Genomic DNA, 23,785 nt, shown 5'->3' on the forward strand with positions numbered 1-23,785 from the left:
CTAGAGCGGCTCCAGGCACCCCCATTAGGCATTACTAACGAGCTCAGCGCTGCACAGAACCACCACCCTGCCCCGACTGAGACTGGGGCCTCGTCGCACCAGGCGCTGCCCAAAACCCCCACCCTGCCCCAACCGAGATCGGGGCCCTGTCGTGCCGGGCGCTGCCCAGAACCCCCACCTTGCCCCGACCGAGATTGGGGCCTCGTCGAGCCGGGCGCTGCCCAGAACCCCCACCCTGCCCCGACCAAGATCGGGGCCCTGTCATGCCGGGCGCTGCCCAGAACCCCCACCCTGCCCCGACAGAGATTGGGGCCTCGTCGCGCCGAGTGCTGCCCAGAACCCCCCACCCTGCCCCGACCGAGATTGGGGCCTCGTCGCGCCGGGTGCTGTCCAGAACCCCCACCCTCCCCCGACCGAGATTGGGGCCCCGTCAAGCCAGGCACTGCCAAAAACCCCCACCCTGCCCGACTGAGACCGGGGCCTCGTCGCACCGGGCGCTGCCCAAACCCCCCACCCTGCCCCGACCGAGATGGAGGCCACGTCGCGCCGAGTGCTGCCCAGAACCCCCCACCCTGCCCCGACCGAGATTGGGGCCACGTCGCGCCGGGCGCTGCCCAGAACCCCCACCCTGCCCCGACTGAGACTGGGGCCTCGTCGCACCGGGCGCTGCCCAGAACCCCCACCCTGCCCCGACCGAGACTGGGGCCTCGTCGCACCGGGCGCTGCCAAACCCCCCACCCTGCCCCGAGTGAGATCAGGGCCTCGTCGCGCCGAGCGCTGCCCAGAACCCCCACCCTGCCCCGACCAAGATCGGGGCCACGTCACGCCGAGCGCTGCCCAGAACCACCACCCTGCCCCGACTGAGATCGGGGCCCCAGCATGCCAGGCGCTGGCCAGAACCCCCCATCCTACCCCGAGCGAGATCGGGGCCCCGTCGTGCTGGGCACTGCCCAAAACCTCCACCCTGCCCCGACCGAGATCGGGGCCATGTCGCGCTGAGCGCTGCCCAGAACCACCACCCTGCCCCACCGAACGGGTAGGAGGGAAGACGGAGACCCAGAGAGGGAAGGGGACCCACCTGAGGTCACATGACAGGGCAGGGGCATGTCCTGACTCTTAGCTGCCGCCCACTGTCCAGCCTACAGCCTGATTCAATGGGAAACCCGCAGACTCCAGGATCTTACCTCATGAACTGGCTGAAGGCTTTGTAGTTGGTGAGTGTGTGATAATCCTCCTCGGAGAATACATGGTCCACGTCTTCCAGCCCCCAGGTCATGAGCAGCTGGGCCGAGGATTTCTGCTCTACCTGCTGAGCAAGCCAAACGCTCCTCGTTAGCCAGCTGGGGGGTGTTGCCGGGGATCCTATCCAAAGGGGAGGATATACCCCTGCCCTCCCAGTGGGAGGCTTCCCAGGATTGGCACATGGAGAGGAAGCCCGAGGGACCACCACAGATGCATCCTAAAGACCATAATCCTGAGAGATCTTCCAGTCTCCTACATCCCTGCTAGAGACAGGATATAATGGAGCGTCCACATTGAATTGCCAAGGATCCAGTAATTAGCAGCAAAATCGAGTCATAGCGTTCACGGCCAGAAGGTTCTACCAAATCATGCAGCACGGCCTCCTGTCTAGCGACTGGCCATCCACACACTAAACCCAACAAGAACTTTCTCAGTTTTCCGGTTCATGGGCAAATCTTCGAATGAGGGGACGGGAGAACCACGATGGGCTTGGAGCAAAAATAAAGTTTTTCAAAATACTCGGCATCTCCAAAAAAAAAACAAACACAACACCCAACGGTTTGGGGTCGAATGCAACTTTTTGCTCACCCAGAAATGAAATGATTGGTTTCGATTTCAATCAGGTTTCATTTTTTTTTTTTAAATAAAATGAAGGGAAATTTTGAAAGTTGTTTCGAAGAAAACAAAAATCAAACATTTCACTTGCAAACTTTTTTTTTTTCCCCAAAAACATTTTGGATTTTTTCAGAGTAAAACAACAGGAAAGGAAGAAATAGAAAATCGCTTTCAACTGAAAAAATCGAAATGTTTCATTTCGGTTTTGAGCACTATTTACCTTTTCTGTTCAATAAAATTACACCTCTACCCTGATATAACGCTGTCCTCGGGAGCCAAAAAATCTTACCGCGTTATAGGTGAAACCGCGTTATATCGAATTTGCTTTGATCTGCCGGAGTGCACAGCCCCGGCTCCTGGAGCACTGCTTTACCGCGTTATATCAGATTTGTGTTAGATCGGGTTGCATTATATCGTGCTAGAGGTGTATTAGATGAAAAGTCGTTTAGAAACAGTTTGAATTTTTCAGTATTCCCCCCCCACCAGGGGTTTTTTGTTTGTTACTTCGCTTGGGGACCAAAACTATTGCACAAAACGGATGCAAATTTGTTAAATGTTTTGGTGCCGCTGAATCTATATTTTTCAAACACTCCCAATTTTTTCCACATGAAAAACTTCCCACTGGAATCTGTGATTTTGTCAAAACTGACTAAATGCTTCATTTCTCCCAAGTCCGGAAAATCAAAATGAGAAATTTCACTTCATTTTTTGGCAGAACAGATGGGGGATTAATTGAGGCTGGAATGCCGAGGCAGAATTATACCCATCAGAGGAAGGGAGGGTCAGGAACGGCCTCCCAGCGCCAAGGGAGACAGCTGAATGAGTCTGAAGACGAAACTTGCCTAGTGTCTGATCGGGGACCTGCCATAGCCGACACGAACTTGGGGACTCGGGTTCCCTGCCTGTCCTAGGTCACAACTAAAAAAAGGTTGTTTCATTGACGTTTTCCATTTTCAGATTTCCCGTTTTGGGGAGCAGGTTCTTCCCACTTTTTCTCAGGGAGAAGGTTAATCAAAAGGTGAAAGAAGGAAAACCCCCAAAATCCCAAAGCTGAAAATCGGAACAAACTATTTTCAATTAAAATGAAAAAAAAGTGGTTTTGAAAGAAAAATTCTCATCAAAACCACAACATTTTGCTGGTGAAAAATTTGGGATTTCCCAATTCCATCCATTTGCCCTGCACCTTCTCCAACAGAACGGCAGTCCCAGAGCACTTCGGACAGGGGCGATTTTTGTCCCGGGCAAACTTGGCTTAGAAACAACAAGGAGGAGAGAAACTGTGCTAATAGGGTGGACCCAGTGGGATTATCTTGAGAAAGAGCAGGTGCTTTGGAATAGCTGAAGGGCCTATCAGAGTTTATGCACCTGATCTCCCTTGTGCCCTTTCCAAACATTAGCCAAAAAGCAAGAGATTCCGAGACACAAGTTTGCTAGCAAAGAAGCTTCTATCGAGAGCGGAGCTGCTGTCAGCCCAGGCCGATTTAACCACGCCGTCCGTTTGCGCTCGGTTCCGCGGCCCGCTGCTTTGTTCATTGCATGCACGGGCTAGCAAGGAGTTGAGGCAAGCTCCCAAACGGTGCTCGCTAAAATCCAGTTAAGCTCTCTCGCCACGGCTCTGGGAATCCCTCTCTCTAGCCGCCTTGTTCACGCTGGGTCCGTCGGCTCGTCGGATTTGGGGGCGGCCTGCCTGTTGGGATCCTCCGAGCACATCTTGCCTCGTCAATCCCCTGCCAGGGCAGCGAAATCAGGCAGTGGGGGTATCTCGGTCTCTGCCGGGTTAGTCTCCAGAGATGGTTAGGTCTTTGGGCTCAGTTGAGGGGTAACTGGGTGGAAGTGACTGGCCAGGAGGTTAGCCAGGATTAGAGGGGAGAGATAGCTCAGTGGTTTGAGCATTGGCCTGCTAAACCCACAGTTGCAAGTTCAATCCTTGAGGGGGCCATTTAGGGATCTGGGGCAAAAATTTGTCTAGGGATTAGTCCTGCTTTGAGCAGGAGGTTGGACTAGGTCCCTTCCAACCCTGATCTTCTATATTCTATTCTATGAAATCTGGTGGCCCCATCTGGCTTTATGTTGTATGGGAATTTTGGCTCCAGCCCATGTAACGGAGCCCCAACCCGAGAGAGCTGGGCGATGATTTCCCCTACACATGCAGAAGGCCATCGGAGGGTTTCACCTCAGAGAGCTCGGCCAGCAGCGGGTGGCGGATCGCCGCTCTGTACCTTTACTTTCTGGCCTGCATCACCATCCACCTTTTTCCGGCGTTTGGTCTTTCTCTCCTTCTTCTCCCGGTGCTTTCGCCGCTTCTTCTTGGCCACCGCTCCGTAGTCGCTGCTCCCGCTCTCTGACTTCTCCCGGAACTCCTCCCGGTCCGACTCAAACTCATCCTCGCTCACCTGAGGGGCGAGAGGGGCAAAGTCAAGAGGGAGCTCATTGGCGAGGGAACAACCTGCCAGCACAACAGCTCCCAGCGGGGACAGGGCGGATGTCAATCCCAGTCAAACTGCCTGGGACGATTTCGGGGGAGGAGGTTTGTCTGGCGGCTCTGGTCGAACTGGCTGGGACGATTTGAGGGGGAATCTCTCAGGTGCCCTGGCTGTTATGCATTTCATCAGCAGATCTCAAAGCGTTTCACAAGGGAGGTCGGCATCAATTTGCAGATGGGGAAACTGAGGCACGGTGGGGCGGAGGAGGGAGTGATTTGCTCTAGGAAACCCAGTGTCAGAGCTGGGAATAGGAATCCTGCACCACCAATACATGCTGCCCCCAATAAAGAGGCCGAACAGACTCTGGGCGCGGGGTTTGAGCCTTCCCGGGCTGAGGAGATGGGCAGGGCCGACAAACGCAGCTCAGCAGCAGGATCGGTCCCCCAACGCCCACCGAGCTCCAAAAGGGCCGTGCCCCCGCATCGATTCCCCTCCCCATCCAAGATCAAACCACCCCACCCTTGCCCCCAGTGCTCCCTCCCTGTCTGAGATCACACACACACACGCCCTGCCCCCGAAACGGCGGCAGCCCGGCAAACGGGTGGCTTACTAATTTTTTGCGCTTCCGGGGTTTCCCTGGCTTGTTTTCCTTCTGCTTGCGGGGACCTCTTTTCTTTTTCTTGACCCCCAAGGCGCTCTCCAGGTTCCTGAGATCGCCATCTTCTTCATCTACAGGGGAAGAGAAAAGATACATAAGTCAAGCATGGGGCATCTGTTCGGCACCGGGGAGCAGGCTGCAGGCCCCAGGATTCTGCGCGTCTGGCTCACCCCTCCACCCGGCTCCCTCTTCGCCCTCCCCTACAATCTGCCCTGCCAAGGATCCTCGCCTCTGAGCAGCCGGGGCCAGGTGCTAATAAGCTGAGAGACCCTGCCTACAGCCGCGCCGTCCCGCGGGCCTGGAGCTGCCATCTGTTCTCCACGCCTGCTTCGGCTGCCGGGCACGGATTACAGGCCCCCGAGGAACTGGGCTCAGAGCCCGGCTCATCGCGTTTCACAGCCGCTCGAAGCCGTCACGTCGAGGAGGCGCGGGGACCTCCGAGGTGAACGGGAGGCCAAAGAGCCGTGGGCGAACTGTTTGAACCGAGGGAATCTCTCGGCTGGCGTCAACATGAGCTCCCCATTCATTCTCTCCCGCGCAATCCTGAAGGCTGTATCCTAGTATCCCGTGCCCTGGCGCTTTGGGGGAGCGTACAGGACAATTATGCAGTGATCCACCGCGCTCTACCACTCCCAACTCCTGGTTGGCCCACGGTTTAGGGTCACCACGAGCGTGGGGCTGCGTCCCGGACCATCTTGGCTAACAGCCACCAATGAACCTATCCTCTGCGAACTTTTTGGAGGAACCCAGATATATTTTCATGCATCTGACAAAGTGGGTATTCACCCACGAAAGCTCATGCTCCAAAACGTCTGTTAGTCTATAAGGTGCCACAGGATTCTTTGCTGCTTTTACAGATATATTTTTGGTCTTCACCACATCCCCTGGCAAGGAGTTCCATAGATCAGTTGTGCAAAAAAACCGACTTCCTCTTCTTTGTACTAAACCAGCGGCCTCTGCGTTTCGGCGGGTGAGCCCTGGTTTTTGTACGGTGTGAAAGGGTAAAATGACATTTCTCTGAGTGCAGGGGAAATTGACGGGACCGCGCTGGACAGGCCAGATTAGATGATCTAACTGGCCTTCAACGAAACAACGGGCCCCAATTCCATTTCTTTCCCGCACCAGCTTTACATGGACGCAGCTCCGCTGGCTAGTGAGCCAAACCTGGCTGGAGGGCTGTGGTTCCAAACCACCGGCTGGCCATTCATTATGCAAACGCGCCAAATCCTCTCGACTGGCATTTTGACGGAATGTTACTCTTGTTTATTTTTTGCAATAATACGGAAGCATCGGCAGGCCCCAGTTGAGACCAGGGCCCCTGCTGGGCCAGGCGCTGCACAAACACCTCATCAGAGACAAGTCTGCGCCCCAAAGAGCTTACAACCGAAATCAGCAGAGAAGGGGAAACTGAGGCACCAGGTATGGGAATGACTCACCCACAGAAGCACAGCGGGTCAGCGGCAGAGCCAGGCCTAATGCCAGTCCACTGCCCTGTCCAGTTAGAGTTTAAGGCCAAAAGGGCCAATCAGATGCACCAGCCAGGCAGCTAGAAAGCGGATTATTCGCACATCAAAGCACCGGCCCACTGATCTGATGCCCCAGAGGAAAGTGGCTCCCACTCCCAGATACCAATTGCGCATCAGGGTGAAAATTCCTTCCTGACCTCTGCAGGCAACTTGGCCGGAGCCCTGAAGCATGAGATTGGCTCAGAGTCGTTGTCCTAATTGCACTAAGTTACTGAGCTCTTGCAAATATTGGCATTCCCGGCCCATGCTCCTGAGAATGACTGACGTCAGGAGCGAAGAACCGGGAAATGTTCTCTTTCCGTAATGGCATTTGTACTGCAGGAAGAATGGCTTTTGGCATTTCAGTTTCCTTTGAGTACCGCGTAAGCCACAGAGAAGCCAGGAAAGACTCCTAGGGATGGAGTCACACGTTCTCTTAAGGATTATTTACATAGGGAAACTGAGTGGAACAGCTGTTCCACCAAACCTCCCCATCAGGAATAGCGACAGAGCTTTCGATTCTCACCCTCCCTTGCTCCAAATTAACTTTCAAGCCTTGACAAGCCTTCACATGCGTCTCCGCACCAGGTCAGACTGCATCTTCATCCTCCTCACAGCTGGCAACGGATTTCCAGCAGCAGAGATACGCCCAGGCAATCCACCCCAACCTCTCCCCCCGGTTAAATGCTATATTTACTCCGAGGACCCTGTTATTTCACCAAAGGGCAGACAGCTGGGTTATGGTATTTATTCTTTCCCTAGGGTCATGCTACTGACCCATGCAGCTGCGGAAAACCGCCATTACTGGGGCTTTCAGGGTGAAAGTGATATTTACCCGCTACTCTTCTCTTGCAAAATAATAAATAGACAGCGGCAGACATGAGTTCGGGCCTTGCATAAAGGGAAGTTATGGTTTCTAGGCCGGCCCGGATGGTCATTTCACATCCCCTCCCCTCCCTTCCCCCACGCTGTTGTCAATTTCACACTAGGCAAAAATATGGGATTGTGGCAGCCAAATTTACACCTGCAAGCTACTCCCTGGTAGACCCGAGCCCCAACGCATCACAGAACCGTAAGGCTGGAAAAGACCTAGAGAGGACAACTAGACTATCTGCAGAAAAGGACCTGGGGGTTACAGTGGATGAGAAGCTGGATATGAGTCAACAGTGTGCCCTTGTTGCCAAAAAGGCTCATGGCATTTGGGGCTGTATAAGTAGGGGCATTGCCAGCAGATAGAGTTATGTGATCATTCCCTCTATTCGACATTGGTGAGGCCTCATCTGGAGTAGTGTGTCCAGTTTCGGGCCCCACACTACAGAAGGGATGTGGACAAATTGGAGAAAGTCCAACAGAGGGCAACAAAAATGATCAGGGGGCTGGAGCACATGACTTACAAGGAGAGGCTGAGGGAACTGGGATTGTTTAGTCTGCAGAAGAGAAGAGTGAGGGGGGATTTGATAGCTGCTTTCAACTACCTGAAGGGGGGTCCAAAGAGGATGGATCTAGACTGTTCTCAGTGGTGGTAGATGACACAACAAGGAGTGATGGTCTCAAGTTGCAGTGGAGGAGGTCTAGGTTGGATATTAGGAAACACTATTTCCCTAGGAGGGAGGTGAAGCACTGGGATGGGTTCCCTAGGAAGGTGGTGGAATCTCCTTCCTTAGAGGTTTTTAAGGCCCAGCTTGACAGAGCCCTGGCTGGGATGATTTAGTTGGGAACTGGTCCTGCTTTGTGCAGGAGGTTGGACTAGATACCTCCAGAGGTCCCTTCCAGCCCTGATCTTCTACGAGTCTATCCCTGACTGTCAGATCTGTTCTTGAAAACCTCCAACGATCAGGGTTGTTACAATCTCCTTTGGTAAACTTATTCGAGTGCTTAACTATGCTTAGAATGAGAACATTTTTCCTGCTATCTAACCCAAATCTCCCTTGCTTCAAATGAAGCCCATTGCTTCTTATCCTGTCTTCAGTGGACAAGGAGAACAACTGATCCGCCTGCTCTGCCCCCCACCCGCCACCTCTCCCCCCATTCCCCGGCCACAGTCTTGCCCCCAGCCACCACCCCACTCCTGGCCCCGGCTCCCCGATAGGAGCGCAGACAGGGTAAGGGGTGGGGGGGCATGACTGGGAAAAGTTTGGGGAGCACTGATTTAAGGACCGTTAACGCTGCACTTCAAAAAGATCAATTTTATGACCGTTAACACACAAATTGTCAACATCATATGTTAAAATATACAAAGGAACTATCCTCAGATCCTATTGGAATGAGTTCTCAAGCAGACTTTTTCTTATGTTGCCTATTTGTAAATGTCAACAATTACCTATGGGCCTTTTTTTGGCGCGCGTACGGTGAAATCGACCTTTACCCGCATTCACCGATAAAATTCAAATCCTTCCATGCTGACTCACGGGGCAAGTTTTCCAAACCACGGCCCATTTTTCCAAGTCAACAGCTGCACAGCAACATATAGATTTAGGATTTGGGGGAAATTCGTCCAGATTAACGAAAACTATGCTATTCAACCAAATCACACCGTTCAGAATAAAAAAGAGGCCTTCGTTCAGTGTCACTGAATTCTCTTCCTAAGTGGAGTTATGCTTCTGGATAAAATGATTTGTCTTCCAGAACGGTATTCACACCGGGAGGGAAGATCAGATGCAAAGGGTCTGGTTGGATTTCCAGTCTGCCTGTCTCCCTGAGGTGATCAGGGTGGATGGAGGACTGAAAGCACAACCCAGATTTGGGCTCAGGAAGGAATTTGTCGTCCCCCCCGCTCCTCCCCAACCAGGTCAGATCAGCAGGGACTGGGACGCGGAGGGGGTGAGCTCTGCAGTGGCAGGGGGTGCAGATCGCTTGCCAGGATCACCTGGCCACAAATCTCACCTAGTAACACAGGAGACTCAGACATTGGGGGCACCTTGGTCTCTTCTGCTCTCTGCCAGTTTGTCTCCTGAACGTAGATTCGTAGGACTGGAAGGGACCTCGGGAGGTCCTCTAGTCCAGTCCCCCGCCCTCGTGGCAGGACTAACTATTATCTAGACCATCCTGGACAGGTGTTTGTCCAACCTGCTCTTAAAAGCCTCCAATGATGGAGATTCCACTACCTCCCTGGGCAATTTATTCCAGAGCTTAACCACCATGACAGGAAGTTTTTCCTAATGTCCAACCTAAACTGCCCTTGCTACAATTTAAGCCCATTGCTTCTTGTCCTGTCCTCAGGGGTTAAGGAGAACATTTTTTCTTCCTCCTCCTTGTAACAACCTTTGATGTACTCGAAAACGGTCATCATGTCCCCTCTCGGTCTTCTCTTCTCCAGACTAAACAAACCCAATTGTTTCAATCGTCCCTCGCAGCTCATGTTTTCTAGACCTTTCATCATTTTTGTTGCTCTTCTCTCTCCAATCCGTCCACATCTTTCCCGAAATGCGGTGCCTGGAACTGGACACAACACTCCAGCTGAGGCCACACCAGCGCGGAGAAGGGCGGAAAATTACTGCTGGTGTCTGGCTTACAACTCTCCTGCTAACACAACATCTAGATGCTTTGGTCTAACTAAAGTCATCAGGCTCACTACAGGTGCAACCGGGTGATATCACTGGAGGTCAGAGTAGATGATCCTTCGGCCTTAAACTCCAAGAAATCTCCAGGTCTCTCCAAGGCAGTCAGCCGAGGGACCGGCTGCAAATCCAAACCAGGAGTGTGAAGAACCCCAAAAAAACCCAGCACCATGGCAGACCCGATGGTAACTTACGTGCCTGCCTTGTTGACAAGACATTCATGATTCGAAGCTTTAACGCTCCACCGTCGTTTCACTTGCTTTCCCAAAATGCAGCCACCTCAGAGAGGGTGGAGCCAAGTGACACTGCGTCAGAGTTTGAGACAGGAAGTGAACCGTTCCCATCAGTCCCTCGAGTCCTACCCAGCTTGTGAGATCTGATGGGACCAAAGCCCAAACGGACCACATCCAGCAAAGCCAGCAGCAGCAAACCCCTGAGTCAATCACCTCAGAGCAGCTATCGAATGTCAAACGACCGGGATCCTGGCAAGGCCGACGGCGGATTGAAACAAGCAAAGCTCTGAGTTATGTGCCGAAGAGCAGAGGAAAGAGATTTTGGCTCCCTCGTCTGTGGCTCAGGGTAGTATGAATGACAGAAGCCAGACCTCGGGAAAATGGGATTTTTTTTTTTAATCCATTGGACGCTGCCAAGCCAAAGCCTTCAAAAGCCATGAGTCCAACCGCAAAGAAAATCATGAGGTCGACACAAAAAAAAAACATCTTGACATTTAAAAAATAAATAATAAATACAGGGTTCCCCCCACCCCCCTGGTTTTATGTTTTAAAGCTTTCCCCCACAACCCAGAGAGGTGGCAACTTGCTATTTTCAAACAACCACAGCAAATTCAGGAAGCATCCCGGCATCAGTTACACTCCCCTCACACTGTCAAGTGAAAGTCTCACCTAATCACATGACTCCAGGAGCTGAGGATTTGCAGCACCGTCCTCAGCATACTGGCAAAAAAGACAGCTTGTGGGGTGCAGCACGCACCCTGTTCTCTTCTCACTCACCCCGATGTCAACTGGGAATCGCACCATTGGTGTCAATGGGTCCCTCTGCACCTTTTTTTGGACAGCTGTTTAACCGTCTGCTCTCCTCCGCAGAAGCTCTGATTAGCTGAGGGAGGCCAGACATAATGGGGTCTTGCTAATGTCACAAGACAGCCAGCTGAACAGCAATTAGACAGCCATTCTCACGCCTCGTCCTGTTCCTTCTCCCCCTGCAAGCCATTTCTCCACCTGCTTGACAGCCAGCATTGCCTCTAGAAAACCCACGCTCGAACCAGCAAGACCAGAATCCCAGCCGCCGCCAACGCTCAGCCAAATTCCACACACCTAGGGCGATGGGTTTTTGATCATTTTAATCTGGTGTCAGTGAAATTGCCAGATTGGCAGCCCCGGAGACAGAAAGTAATTAGCAGACAGACACAGGCACAAGCCAGCCAGGCCTCAACACTGGGACGGCCAGCGTCAAGTTTTGAAGGCCAGAAGGGGCATTACAACCACTTCGTCTGACACAGGCGCTCGGGTGGGACTTTTGAGAACGCTGCACTCGCTTCACACAAGGGGCCGCTGTACGGCCGTCATAAAGGAATGAATCATAGCATTATCAGAGGGGGAAGGGACCTCAGGAGGTATCTAGTCCAACCCCCTGCTCAAAGCAAGCCCAATCCCCAGATTTTTGCCCCAGATCCCTAAATGGCCCCCTCAAGGATTGAACTCACAATCCTGGGTTTAGCAGGCCAATGCTCAAACCACTGAGCTAGCCATTCCCTAAAGGAGCTGTCCCCTCCCCCCCCGGCGGTGTCACTGGGGGGCATGGATAACCATTCCCACCACACGTTCCCTGGGCTGAGGAAGCTAATGAGCCGACCACCAGACCAAATTCAGTGATGAATCCTGGTCACCCACCACCTGCAGCATGTTGTGCATATGCTAAGAAGGCAGCGTTGCTTGCACTTGGGGCAGCTCCCCTCTCTCAGACCAATGGGCGCAGGTTCTCTGCAAATTCAGGAAGCATCCCGGCATCAGTTACACTCCCCTCACACTGTCAAGGTTTGTCCCCTTCCCTTCCCCGATAGAGTTGCGGGTTTTTTAAACAAAAACTGAGACACTTGAGAACAACGGAGAGGTGAGTCCGCGCTTCCCCGCACGCCACTGGTGGATACCCAGCCTTTTGGGAAGCCCAACCCAATGGCACCTGGGCTGGATTCAAACTGTTCCATAGCTCCAAGTGCCCCAACTCCCCGCCGTACACCTTGATCAGGGAGCACTTCCTACCATGAGCCAAGGGCCCTCGGCACTTTACAGGACAGACCCCTAAAAGTTAAGTTTAAGCAGAAGAAGGAGGGTCTTGCGGGTAAAGCTTTTGACTACGACTCAGAAGATCTGAGTTCAATTCCCAACACGGACTTCTGATACGACCCTGGCTAAGTCACCCGAGACCCAGATTTTTACAGGTATTTGGAATTAATGGGATTTCGGCACCAAAAAACATCTGGCCTACGATCCATGTGGCCCTTGGTTTTGGGGATAACGACATGTCCCTGCCCCACAGAGCCTTCGGGATGTTTTAAGGGGCTCAGGGCCCCGGCGAACAGGGCTTTGGAGCGGACACCGGAGCTGGAGCGCGGACTAGTATGTTTCATGCCCCAAGCCAGAGCAGAGCAATTCAAAAACTTGATTGCTCCAAATCCGTGCCCGGGATGGACAGGATCAGACTCCAGAGTTTGCACAAGCGACACCAGCGCGTCCGTCTCCTGGCTCGGGAGTTCCATCCCCGGCACGCAGAGCCTTTCTGCTCGAGCTCATCCGTCCAAATCAAGCCCGCGTCGTTATCCGACGGCTGTTCAGTGACCCTACCCGCGTAACAAGCTGGCGGGTTCTTAGCCTGGCTCCCGGGGGGCAGGCAGCGGCATAAATCACAGCTGGCACTAACTGGCTGTCTTTTGACAGAGATCAAGCACTAAACAGGGTCATAGCTCAAGCTCCCGGAGAGGGTCCCTCTAGGTCACGGATTAAGCACGCTGAACGCACTGTACCTGTCCTCTCCGGGATCCCAAACTAATACCTTCGCCAGCTCTAAATTCACACCGCCACGTCTTCACCAGCGGGCCCCAAACTAACAAAGCATCAGAGTGGGTCCCACCTGCTGGATGATAGAGGCCTTCGAGAGCCTGGATTTACAAAAGAAGATAATGGATTTCCCTGGCCTGCAGGGGGAGGGAGGGGAAAAAACCACCTCAGGGAAAACAAGACAAATGCACTGGTTTATGTAGGAGCCTGCCGACCACCTACCCTCATCTAATAATCCTCTGGCAACTTCACACCGCAGGCTGGCTGCGGGAGAGAGACATCGGCCAAACCCCTGTGCCAGCTCCAAGGCAAACATGAACTCAGCAGCACAGAGAGGAATGACCTGTCAGATGATGCCAGTCACCTGGACAGGAGGTGCCTTGCTAGGTTAGAAATGACAACCCAGCCCTCTGACACACACACACCCCCCCGCAGGCATGCACACACACCGTACGCTGACAGCACCAGCTCTTTTGCCTTGCAAATCAAAATGCAAAAAAATAATACTACTAATAAAAACAGAGGCACAGCCAACAGGGTGGACTTGCCTTCACACCCTCCCCACCTAGATTCCTGCCGCCAGCCCTTCCTGTCTAAGCAGCAGCATCTCGCATCTGCCTGTGTCCCATTTCTTCTGACAATACCACATTATCTCTTCCGCCCTCTGGGTTTGAATCACCTGGTTGCATCCCGCCGCCGCTCAGTTCCCGGTGGGATGTAATTCACAAAGCCGAGGGGAGCAGGGCAGGCCGTGGGGCATCTTTACCGCCCCTCAGTCCCGTCAATTTCTAATTCTGCCATCAATCTTTTCTTTTTTTTTTCCCCCTCACCCCTTTCAGATTCTCCCCCCCCGGCCCTAATCATAATATTGATGCACATGCGCAGCCGAGATGGGTATTTTGGCAGGCAATCAACTAGAAATTTCCACACACGTGACATTTTCACTCCCTACCTTGGAAAAAAAAATTAAAATATAAAAATAAAAAACGTGCACACACATAGATATTATATAACGCAATAAGGGATGGCGGGGATGTGGATTTAACTAAATCCAGAAATCAAGAGTTATTTCACTGTAACCAGAAACAAAGAAAGACTCAAGAATCTCCATCTCATTCACTACAGATGTCTGTTCCACCCCACTTGCATATTTAAATTTAAACAAAAGACAAGCAAATCAAGAAGAGATCCCTTATCTCCGGCAGTTAACGGAGGCGGGGGAAGCCATTTCCACCGTGGCAGGGGAACAAGTCCTTCTTATTTTTAACAGTGGCTTTAAAAATCATTGTCCCCAAGGTAGAAATTCGCCAGTCAGGGAGGGATTATGCACCTCGGGAACTCTGCCAAATGAAATGCAGGCTCCAAGGGAGATTTTCAGAAAGTGCTCAGGTCCCCCGTTAAGCAACTGACTGAAAGAGACAGATTTTCAGAAGTGCGTAATGCCCACCTGTTCTCCTTTGCAAATGTGGCCCTCAGAGAATAGTCTATTATCGGGTATAAATCCACAGGGACAGCACCTGACAAGGAAATGCCCCTGGCAAGGGGACCGGGAGAGATCAGAGACCCGGTGCAGGAGTAGATAGGCTACTGGGACTTCCAGAATTTCAGACGATGAGCTGTATCAACAGGAGATGGGAAAGCAGCAGCCACTTTAGGACCAATATGAGGAAAACTCTTGCCAAGGAAACCTGGTGGCGTTCCCAGTGCCCTATTCAGGAGAGGGGACAGCTACGTTCGAAGAGATTTCACGCTGGAAAGCAACCAATCCTCCACCCGCATCCGTCATCAATCACAGGATCAGGGGCTAAACATGTCCGGCGTTTCTCAGGACCCATAAGAATGTCCATTTGGTTGTTTTACGTGGAAATACTACTTATTTTGGGGGAGTAATTACAAAGCACCTTCCTGCCAACTTTAGTGATCTGATCTGCTTCTTAAACTAGTGTCCAAAATGGGCATCACGGTGTTACACCCTGCAGGTACCCAATCCTGCGAAGACTGAATCAAGTGCTTAATTCTGATCACACAAGGAGTCCCGCTTCGATCAGCGACTTGAGCTGTCCACATCGTTACGCACGCGTTTAAGTCTTTCCAGAATCAGCACCAGAGTTCGGATGTTTTCAGGAAAGGGAGGGCTCTGGGAAAAACAATCAACTGGTGATCCTCTACCTTCCCGGTCTGGAGGAGTTTGGAAGTCAAAAAAATTAGGGCTGAAATTCTGGCTTCATTGAGGACAAAGGCAAAATCCCCACTGATTTCAACGGAGCCAGGATTTTCATCATAAATGCTGAAAAGCCTTGCAGGATCGGGGCCTACCTCAAGGCAGCCCTGATCTCTGCTCAGCAGCCTGTACTTGAATACAAATAAATAAAAAGCCATACAGTCATTTTATGAACGATTCTGGATTCTTTCACTTAAGTGTCTCGGTGTTACAGGTGGCGAATCGGGAGGCGGATTTAAAGACTGAGGGGAAGGAGGGACACTGCTTTCATGATGAAGCAACGCTGCTTTTAAAACTGAAACATAGATTTCTGACCATTTTGAGAAGCGGGTAAGAGGAGACTATTTTAAATCCTGGGGCTTAAAAACAAAAACAAACGTGTGCGTGTGCGCACACACACACACGCACATTTCTTTTCCTTTTTACTGAAAGTGGGTTTTCTTGATCAAGAGAAAATAAAATGATAGTTTTTCTCCCTCTCCAGTGTTAATTTTTTTTAATCGGTATTCACAATGGGGAATCACCTTTGCCTTTCTTTAAATTAGCCACACCTGTTAGGTCGTAAACCTGCAAATCTTTCCTCTCATAAGCTTTCCTCTACTTTCTCATCTAATAATTATCTCCAGCACTTATCTATTTTCTTCAGTAGATTTCAAAGCGCTTTCCAAAGCAGGTCAACAGTATCTTTAGCCTCTTTTCACAGAGGGAGAAACCGAGGCACAGGGTGGGGAAGAGGCTCGCCCAAGGTGACCTAGCAAGGCCGGTGGCAGAGGCAGGATTTGAACGCAGATCTCAAGCCACACATCTTCTGGGCATAATGTAACACACAGCACAAGGAACTTGACCCACTCTCTGAAGCCAATGGGACTACTTCCATGAGCAAAGCTACCCACCCAAGCGTCTCCAGGATCAGACACCCAGCGCTTCGAAACTACCGAATATGTTTTTTATATACGTTAACGATAGCGTGTTTCAGTCACTCAGGGAATGCTAAGAAAAAAGGTCAGGGGAGACAGCAGTCTTTCCACTGGCATAAATAACTCCCCCGGCCCAACATTAAAATTAACACATTTATTAAATCAAGAGAAAGCAAAGTGACTTTGGGAACCTGGAAATCAAATTTGGTGACAGAAAAATACTGGCTTTATTCCCCCCACACACACACTTTTTTTTTCAAGTCACAAATCCTTTACCTAGAAGGCTGAACCTAACAAGCATATTTTGCTCCCTCTACGCACTGATCATTACGACCAATCAATGTACGGAAAAACCCTACTGCTGAGAATAAATAGGATTGGGGCAGAGATTGTCCATTTAGAGGAAGGCAAAAGACTTTCACATCTTTCACATGACACATGGCGAATGACAAGCCTTTGCAAGACTGAAGCCTTAGATTGTAAACTCTGGCGACAGACCACCTATTTGTATGGCAGGTACCCACAGCCTAGGACGAAGCGGCCTTGATCCATGATTAGGGCATCCATGTGTTACTGTAATCAAAATAAATTAATAATTACGGCAAGCATAAAGGGAGAGGGAAAAACGAGTGCCATCTTACGCCCACACTTCCTTATTTCCCTGCTCCTCCGAATCCTTAAGCTTCCTTCCCCCACACGCCTGAGGTTTTCTTTATAAGGAGAGCAAATTGAAGCGAATCTGGGTAGAGATTAGTCTGGCGGCAGCAAAATACTCTACATTTTTTTAAGGAACAAGAGCTTTTGGTTACATCCCTCTGATTTAATTGACACTTAAAATTTGCTTTTTAAACCATGCAGGACCCCAGTACCAAGTTGATGGGTGCCACAGAACAGGGAGCATGTCAGTTATACAGGGGGAATACGGACGGGTCTTAGAGCAACAACTGAAGTCAAAGTAAACTCACAAAACACAGAAGTGTCACATGAGGCACCGAACAAGGCTAACGAGCCTGTCCTGAAAGGTCCACTCCATGTTCACCCTGGCCTTGACCCAACCAACTACCCTGCCTTCCGCTTACCCCTGTCCTCACCTCACCCTCCGCTCCCGCTATCGCCAACCTGGCCCCGATCCCACCCATTCCCACCGCAGCCCATTAACCCTGTCCTCTCCTCACCTCACCCTCTTCTCCCGTGATCACCAACCGGGCCCTGACCCCACCTATTTCCACTGCAGCCCATTAACCCTGTCCTCATGTCACCCTCCGCTCCCGCCAGGGCCGGCGCTTCCATTTAGGTGGCCTAGGCAATCGCCTAGGGCGCCAGGATTATTGGTGGGCGGCGTTTTGCCGAAGGGGGCAGCAGGTGGCTCCGGTGGACCTACCGCAGTCATGCCTGTGGAGGGTCCGCTGGTCCACGGCTCTGGCAGAGCTGCTGCAGTCGTGCCTGAGGACAGTCGGCTGCTCGCACGGCTCCGGTGGACCTCCCGCAGGCACGACTGCGGCAGCTCCACCAGAGCCGCGGAGCAGCTGACCGTCCGCAGCCATGACTGTGGCAGCTCCACCGGAGCCGCGGGATCAGTGTGCGGGGCAGTGAAATTGCTGTGCGCCTAGGGCACTAAAACTCCTAGCGCCGGTCCTGGCTCCCTCTATCCCTGGCCATAATCCCACCCATTCCCACCACAGCCCATTAACCCTGTCCTCAACTCATCCTCCTCCCCCGCGATCACCAACCTGGCCCTGACCCCATCCACTCCCATACTACCCATTGACCCTGTCCTCACGTCACCTTCCGCTCCCGCTATCGCCAACCTCGCCACGATCCCACCCATTCCCACCACAGCCCATTAACTCTGTCCTCACCTCACTCTCCGTTCCCACCATCACCAACCTGGTTCTGACCCCATCCACTCCCATCAACCCTGTCTTCACGTCACCCTCTGCTCCCGCCATCACCAACCTGCTCCTGATCCCACCCATTCCCACCACAGCCCATTAACCCTGTCCTCACCTCACCCTCTGCTCCCGCCATCGCCAACCTCGCCCTCACCCCGTCCACTCCCACCACATCCCATTAACCCTGTCCTCACATCACCCTCCGCTCCCGCGATTGCCATCCTGGCCCTGATCCCACCCATTCCCACCGCAGCCCATAAACCCTGTCCTCACCTCACCCTCTGCTCCCACCATCGCCATCCTGGCCCTGATCCCATCCACTCCCACCGCAGCAGATTAACCCTGTCCTCATCTCACCCTCTGCTCCCGCCATCGCCAACCTGCCCCTGATCCCGTCCACTCCCACTGCCGTTCATTTACCCTGTCCTCACGTCACCCTCTGTTCCCGCCATCGCCAACCTGGCCCTGACCCCACCCACTCCCACCGCAACCCATTAACCCTGTCTTCACCTCAACCTCCGCTCCCGCCATCACTATCCACTCCCACATTTCATTAACCCTGTTCTCACATCACCCTGCGCTCCCGCCATCGCCAACCTGTCCCTGACCCTATCCACTGCACCACAGTCCATTAACCCTGTCCTCACCTCCCCCTCCGCTCCCGCCGTCACCAACTTTGCCCTGACTCCGTCTACTCCCACCATAGCCCATTAATCCTGTCCTTACCTCAACCCCTGCTCCCACCATCGGCAACCAGGCCCTAATCCCATCCACTCCCACCGCAGCCCATTAACCCTGTCCTCATCTCACCCTGTGCTCCCGCCATTGGCAACCTGGCCCTGACCCCATCCACTCCCACAGCAGCGCATTAACCCTGTCCTCATCTCACCCTCCGTTCCCACCATCAGCAACCAGGCCCTAATCCCATCCACTCCCACCACACCCCATTAACTCTGTCCTCATCTCACCCTCTGCTCCTGCCATCACCGACCTGGCCCTGACCCCATCCACTCCCAACAGAGCCCATTAATCCTGTGCTCACATCACCCTCTGCTCCCGCCATCGCCAGCCTGGCCCTGACCCCATCCACTCCCAACAGAGCCCATTAACCCTGTGCTCACCTCACCCTCTGCTCCCACCAGCGCCAACCTGGTCCTGACCCATCAACTCCCACCACAGCCCATTAATCCTGTCCTCACCTCACTCTCCGCTCCCGCCAGCGCCAACCTGGCCCTGACCCATCAACTCCCACCGCAGCCCATTATCCCTGTCCTCATCTCACCCTCCATTCCTACCATCAGCAACCAGGCCCTAATCCCATCTACTCCAACCACAGCCCATTAAACCTGTCCTCATCTCACCGTGTGCTCCCGCCATTGGCAACCTGGCCCTGATCCACCCACTCCCACCACATCCCATTAGCCCTGTCCTCACCTCACCCTCTGCTCCCACCATCGCCAACCTGGCCCTGACCCCATCCACTCCTGTTGAGGGCAATTGGCCCCATCTCTTAAGGCACCCTTTACTCCCATCACAAGTGAAGTAACTCTATCATGAGGGGTGCAAAGTCCCCTCCACACAAGCTGTGGCTACTGACCCCCACCACACACAGATCTAGGTAACCACTGTGGCCATGTCCCTTGGACAGCGAAGCCAATTGCACTCCCAGTACGTCCTCGCCCTGCAGAGTTCAATGCTCTCCCCTGCACCGTACCCGGGGTGCCCCATCCTGCAGGGCACTGAGTCGGGTTGGGTGTTTGGCCCCATCTGCTCCCTACACCCTGAGATTCCATCCACTAGAGACCACCACTAGTCAGAGAGCCAAATGCCACCTACCGCCCCAATGCCAGCAGCCCACGCCCCCCAGTTTACTGACCCCCCATGCCACCTCGTTCCAGCGGATCTGATCCTGAAGGGCACCAAAGCGCTTTCCCAGCCCACTGGCAAATGCCATCGGCCGGTCCCTTGAGGTTCCCTTCCCATCCACGGACCCCATGTGCCCTGTCCTGCCTGCCAGGGGCCCTCCCTATCTGCTGACTAAGCACGGGGCCCCATCCTGCACCCAGCACCGTCCTCTCCCAATGCCCAGAGGGCCTCATCCTGCCCACTGAGGCAAATCAGCCCCCCACTCCTGCCAACACCCAGCAGGCCCCATCCTGCCCGCCAGGCCCCAATCATCCCACATTCCCACCAATGCCCAGCGGGCCTGGTCCTACCCGTCTGGTGCCAAGCTTTCCCCCTGCCAAGCACACGCTGACCCCGCAAGCCCTGTCCCACTCCTTCCCCCCCCCCCCGACTCCAGGGGTCCTTCCCCCGCCTTTGGGGAAACCCCTCAACTCTCACGTAACCCCGGGAGCAGGCGAGGGGAGGGGGGTGGGAGAGCACTTTGAGGGCAGCCGCCAGGGCTTTAATGGAGGAGGGTGAAGGGGGGTGCTCCGTGTTGCCAAGCAATCAGGGCCACCCCACATTCGGGGGGGGGGGGGAATCCTGTTCTCTACTGGAATCCATGGAGAAGCATCGGGCCTCAGTGAGGCCACTTCGGGTGGGGGAGGGGCCCTGAAAACCAAGTCAAGGGGGGCCTTGCCTGTACCCCTCCCCCATCCTGAACGTTCGAAACGGGGAGGGGGCGACTAGAAACTGTCGGGACTCCCCCTCAACGTTCCAAAGCCGTTAGGCAGCGCGCCAGAGGCGCTTGGGGGGGGAGTAGAAACTCTCGGGGTCCCCCTTAACGTTCCAAAGCTGTTAGGCAGCGCGCCACAGGGTGGGGGGGGGAATAGAAACTCTCGGGGTCCCCCTTAACGTTCCAAAGCCGTTAGGCAGCGCGCCACAGGGTTGGGGGGGGAATAGAAACTCTCGGGGTCCCCCTTAACGTTCCAAAGCCGTTAGGCAGCGCGCCACAGGGTTGGGGGGTGAATAGAAACTCTCGGGGTCCCCCTTAATGTTCCAAAGCCGTTAGGCAGCGCGCCACAGGGTGGGGGGGGAATAGAAACTCTCGGGGTCCCCCTTAACGTTCCAAAGCCGTTAGGCAGCGCGCCACAGGGTTGGGGGGGGAATAGAAACTCTCGGGGTCCCCCTTAACGTTCCAAAGCCGTTAGGCAGCGCGCCACAGGGTGGGGGGGGGGAATAGAAACTCTCGGGGTCCCCCTTAACGTTCCAAAGCCGTTAGGCAGCGCGCCACAGGGTGGGGGGGGGAATAGAAACTCTCGGGGTCCCCCTTAACGTTCCAAAGCCGTTAGGCAGCGCGCCACAGGGTGGGGGGGGGGAATAGAAACTCTCAGGGTCCCCCTTAACATTCCAAAGCCGTTAGGCAGCGCGCCACAGGGTTGGGGGGGGAATAGAAACTCTCGGGGTCCCCCTTAACGTTCCAAAGCCGTTGAGCCGCGCGGGGGGAGGGCTGAACTCTCGGCCCCTCGGCGTCCCAAAGCCATTGGGCAGCGCGGGCGCACGGGGGGGTGTCGGAACTCTCGGCCCGTCAACGATCCAAAGAGGGGGAGGGGGAAGGGGGGGCTGGAAACTCTCCCCTCTGGGCAGCGCGCGCGCCGTGCGGGAGAGGGCGGGGGTGAACTCTCGGCCCCTCAACGTTCCACAGCCGTTGGGCAGCGGGGGGGGGGGGGGAGGAGGGTGCCGCGAACTCTCGGCCCCTCAACGTTCCAAAGCCGTTGGGCAGCGGCGCGCGCGCGGCGGGGTAGGGGGGGGGATAGCCTGGGAAGTCGGAACTCTCGGCCCCTCAACGTTCCACAGCCGTTGGTTGTTTACAAACAGTGCCCCCCCCCACTCCCCGAAAGTTCGAAAGCCGTTGGAGGGGGGAGGGGGGGTTGTTTTGGCGCCCGGCTCGGGGGGTTGTTTACCTGCAGGAGCCGCAGCTGCTGGCGGAGTTGATGCTGCTGGTGCTGGTGCCAGTGGAGCAGCAGCAGGCGGGAATATGTCGCCGGGGCTGTTGTCCCCGGCTCCTTCTTCCTCCTCCTCTTCCTCCTCTTCTTCATCCCCCTCCACCTCAGACACCACCATCTCCTCCTCCTCTTCCTCGTCCTCCCTCAGAGGGGAAGCCATGGTGGTGCTGGGGGAGGGGGGGCAGGGACACACACAGAGAGAGAGAAGGGGGGGGAACAACCCCTCTTCACCACACACAAAAATCCTCCCCCCCCCTTCAGATCACCTCAGTCACAAAAAAAAAAAAAAATTGCATGAAAAAGTCCCATGAATTCAAAAAAAAAAAAAAGGGAGGGAAAAAAAAAACTCTTAAACTTTTTTTCCCCTCCCCCCCTTTCAAAAATATAAAAGTGGGGGGGAGAGGAAGAGAGAGGTTTAAAATATATTTAAATTCGGAGGGGGCAGCTCAGCATAATATTTGCCACAAGAGCAAGGAACAAAAATGGCCGCCCTTAAATTATTTTTAAAACAGACCCCCCCAGGAGGGAAAAAAAGGGGAAAAAAATCCCCCCCCCCACTCCTTTCTTTATTGAAAAAAAAAAAACAAAATGGCTGGCTTGATTTTTAAGTCAAACCCCCCCCTCACCACACACACACACACACCTCTTCCTTGAGGTTAACAAAAAAAAAACAGCCCCCCCCCCCCCGAAATCAATCCAAAACAGACAGAACAACAAAAAGATTCCCCCCCCCTTGATTTTTCTCTCAGCTCATTGCACAGATGAACAATATTTGTATATTCCTGGCACTGGGGGGGAACTGAAAGAGAAAGATTTCTGCATAAAACAAAGATGGCTGCTCTAAATTATTTCTTTTTTCTTATACTTCCCCCCCACCTCCCTCAATAAAAATATTTTCCGGGGGGGGGGGACAGAAAAGGCTGGGATTAATCAGTACTCATGCTCAGTGTGACATCAGCATAAATTGTTAAAGGTTAACTAGTTCCATACTAGTAACACCATATATATATATAATTTTTTTTTGCCTGCTTTACTAGTTCATGCGAGAGACAAGAGAAGGGGGGGGCCTCTCATTTTTTTTTTCTTCCTTTCTTACTTTTAAATACTTCAGAAGGGAGTGGTGGTTTTTTTTTCTTCTTCTTTCTTTCTCTTTCTTAAGGCTAAAGGCAAGAGAAGAAGAACCAAAGTGCGGGGGGAGAATTTAAATGCATGGTCCAAATTCGTTGAAGTGCATCGTGGGGATGGATTTAACTCTGTCTTTTCCTTGATATCTTTTTCAAGGTTTTCCACACACACTCACTAAAAACAAAAACAAAAAAAGAACGAGATCCCCTCCCCGCTTTTCTATTAAAAAACACCGTCTTTTCTTTTTTGTTTCGTTGTTAACTTTTCCCCCAGGACACACCCATGTAAAATTGGGGAACAAAATATTATAATTGTACCTTATTTTGTTTTTCTTTTAAGCTCTCACTTTTGAGGGGGGGATTTTTTCTTAAACTTGTAGCTGGAACACAAAACCCATCTAGGTTCTTGACAGCCAAACCCAAAATGCAACTGGAACTGGGGTGCTCCTAAAAATATAAGGGATCTAGTACTCTCTAGGGCCTGATCCTGCGCCTGGCTTCATGCCTGCGACTCAGCACGCTTGCGATGCCTAGTGATTGCGTGATATCAATGTGTATAGTCAGCATACGCCGCCTTGGGCCCTAAATACAACCGGGGTGCTCATTCACAGAGCCTGATCCTGCAGATGTTACAGACATATGTAACTTTGGGATTACTCACTCAGGT

General features: G+C 53.1%; 1 protein-coding gene across 1 annotated transcript in view; it reads right to left on the reverse strand.

Annotated features, from left to right (window-relative positions):
* The window catches only part of CHD3 (chromodomain helicase DNA binding protein 3), a 62,235-nt gene extending 39,652 nt beyond the window's left edge, over positions 1-22,583 (reverse strand). The window contains exons 1-4 of the mRNA XM_050933234.1: positions 21,953-22,583; positions 4,891-5,009; positions 4,077-4,250; positions 1,185-1,309 (exon numbers count right to left, since the gene is read on the reverse strand). Of these exons, the coding sequence (XP_050789191.1) occupies positions 1,185-1,309; positions 4,077-4,250; positions 4,891-5,009; positions 21,953-22,154 (620 nt within the window). The 5' untranslated portion in view covers positions 22,155-22,583. The remainder of the gene's footprint in view (positions 1-1,184; positions 1,310-4,076; positions 4,251-4,890; positions 5,010-21,952) is intronic.
* Between the last annotated feature and the right edge of the window lie 1,202 nt (positions 22,584-23,785).

The sequence above is a fragment of the Gopherus flavomarginatus genome, chromosome 23 (assembly GCF_025201925.1).
Source record: "Gopherus flavomarginatus isolate rGopFla2 chromosome 23, rGopFla2.mat.asm, whole genome shotgun sequence".
Lineage (NCBI taxonomy): Eukaryota > Metazoa > Chordata > Testudines > Testudinidae > Gopherus > Gopherus flavomarginatus.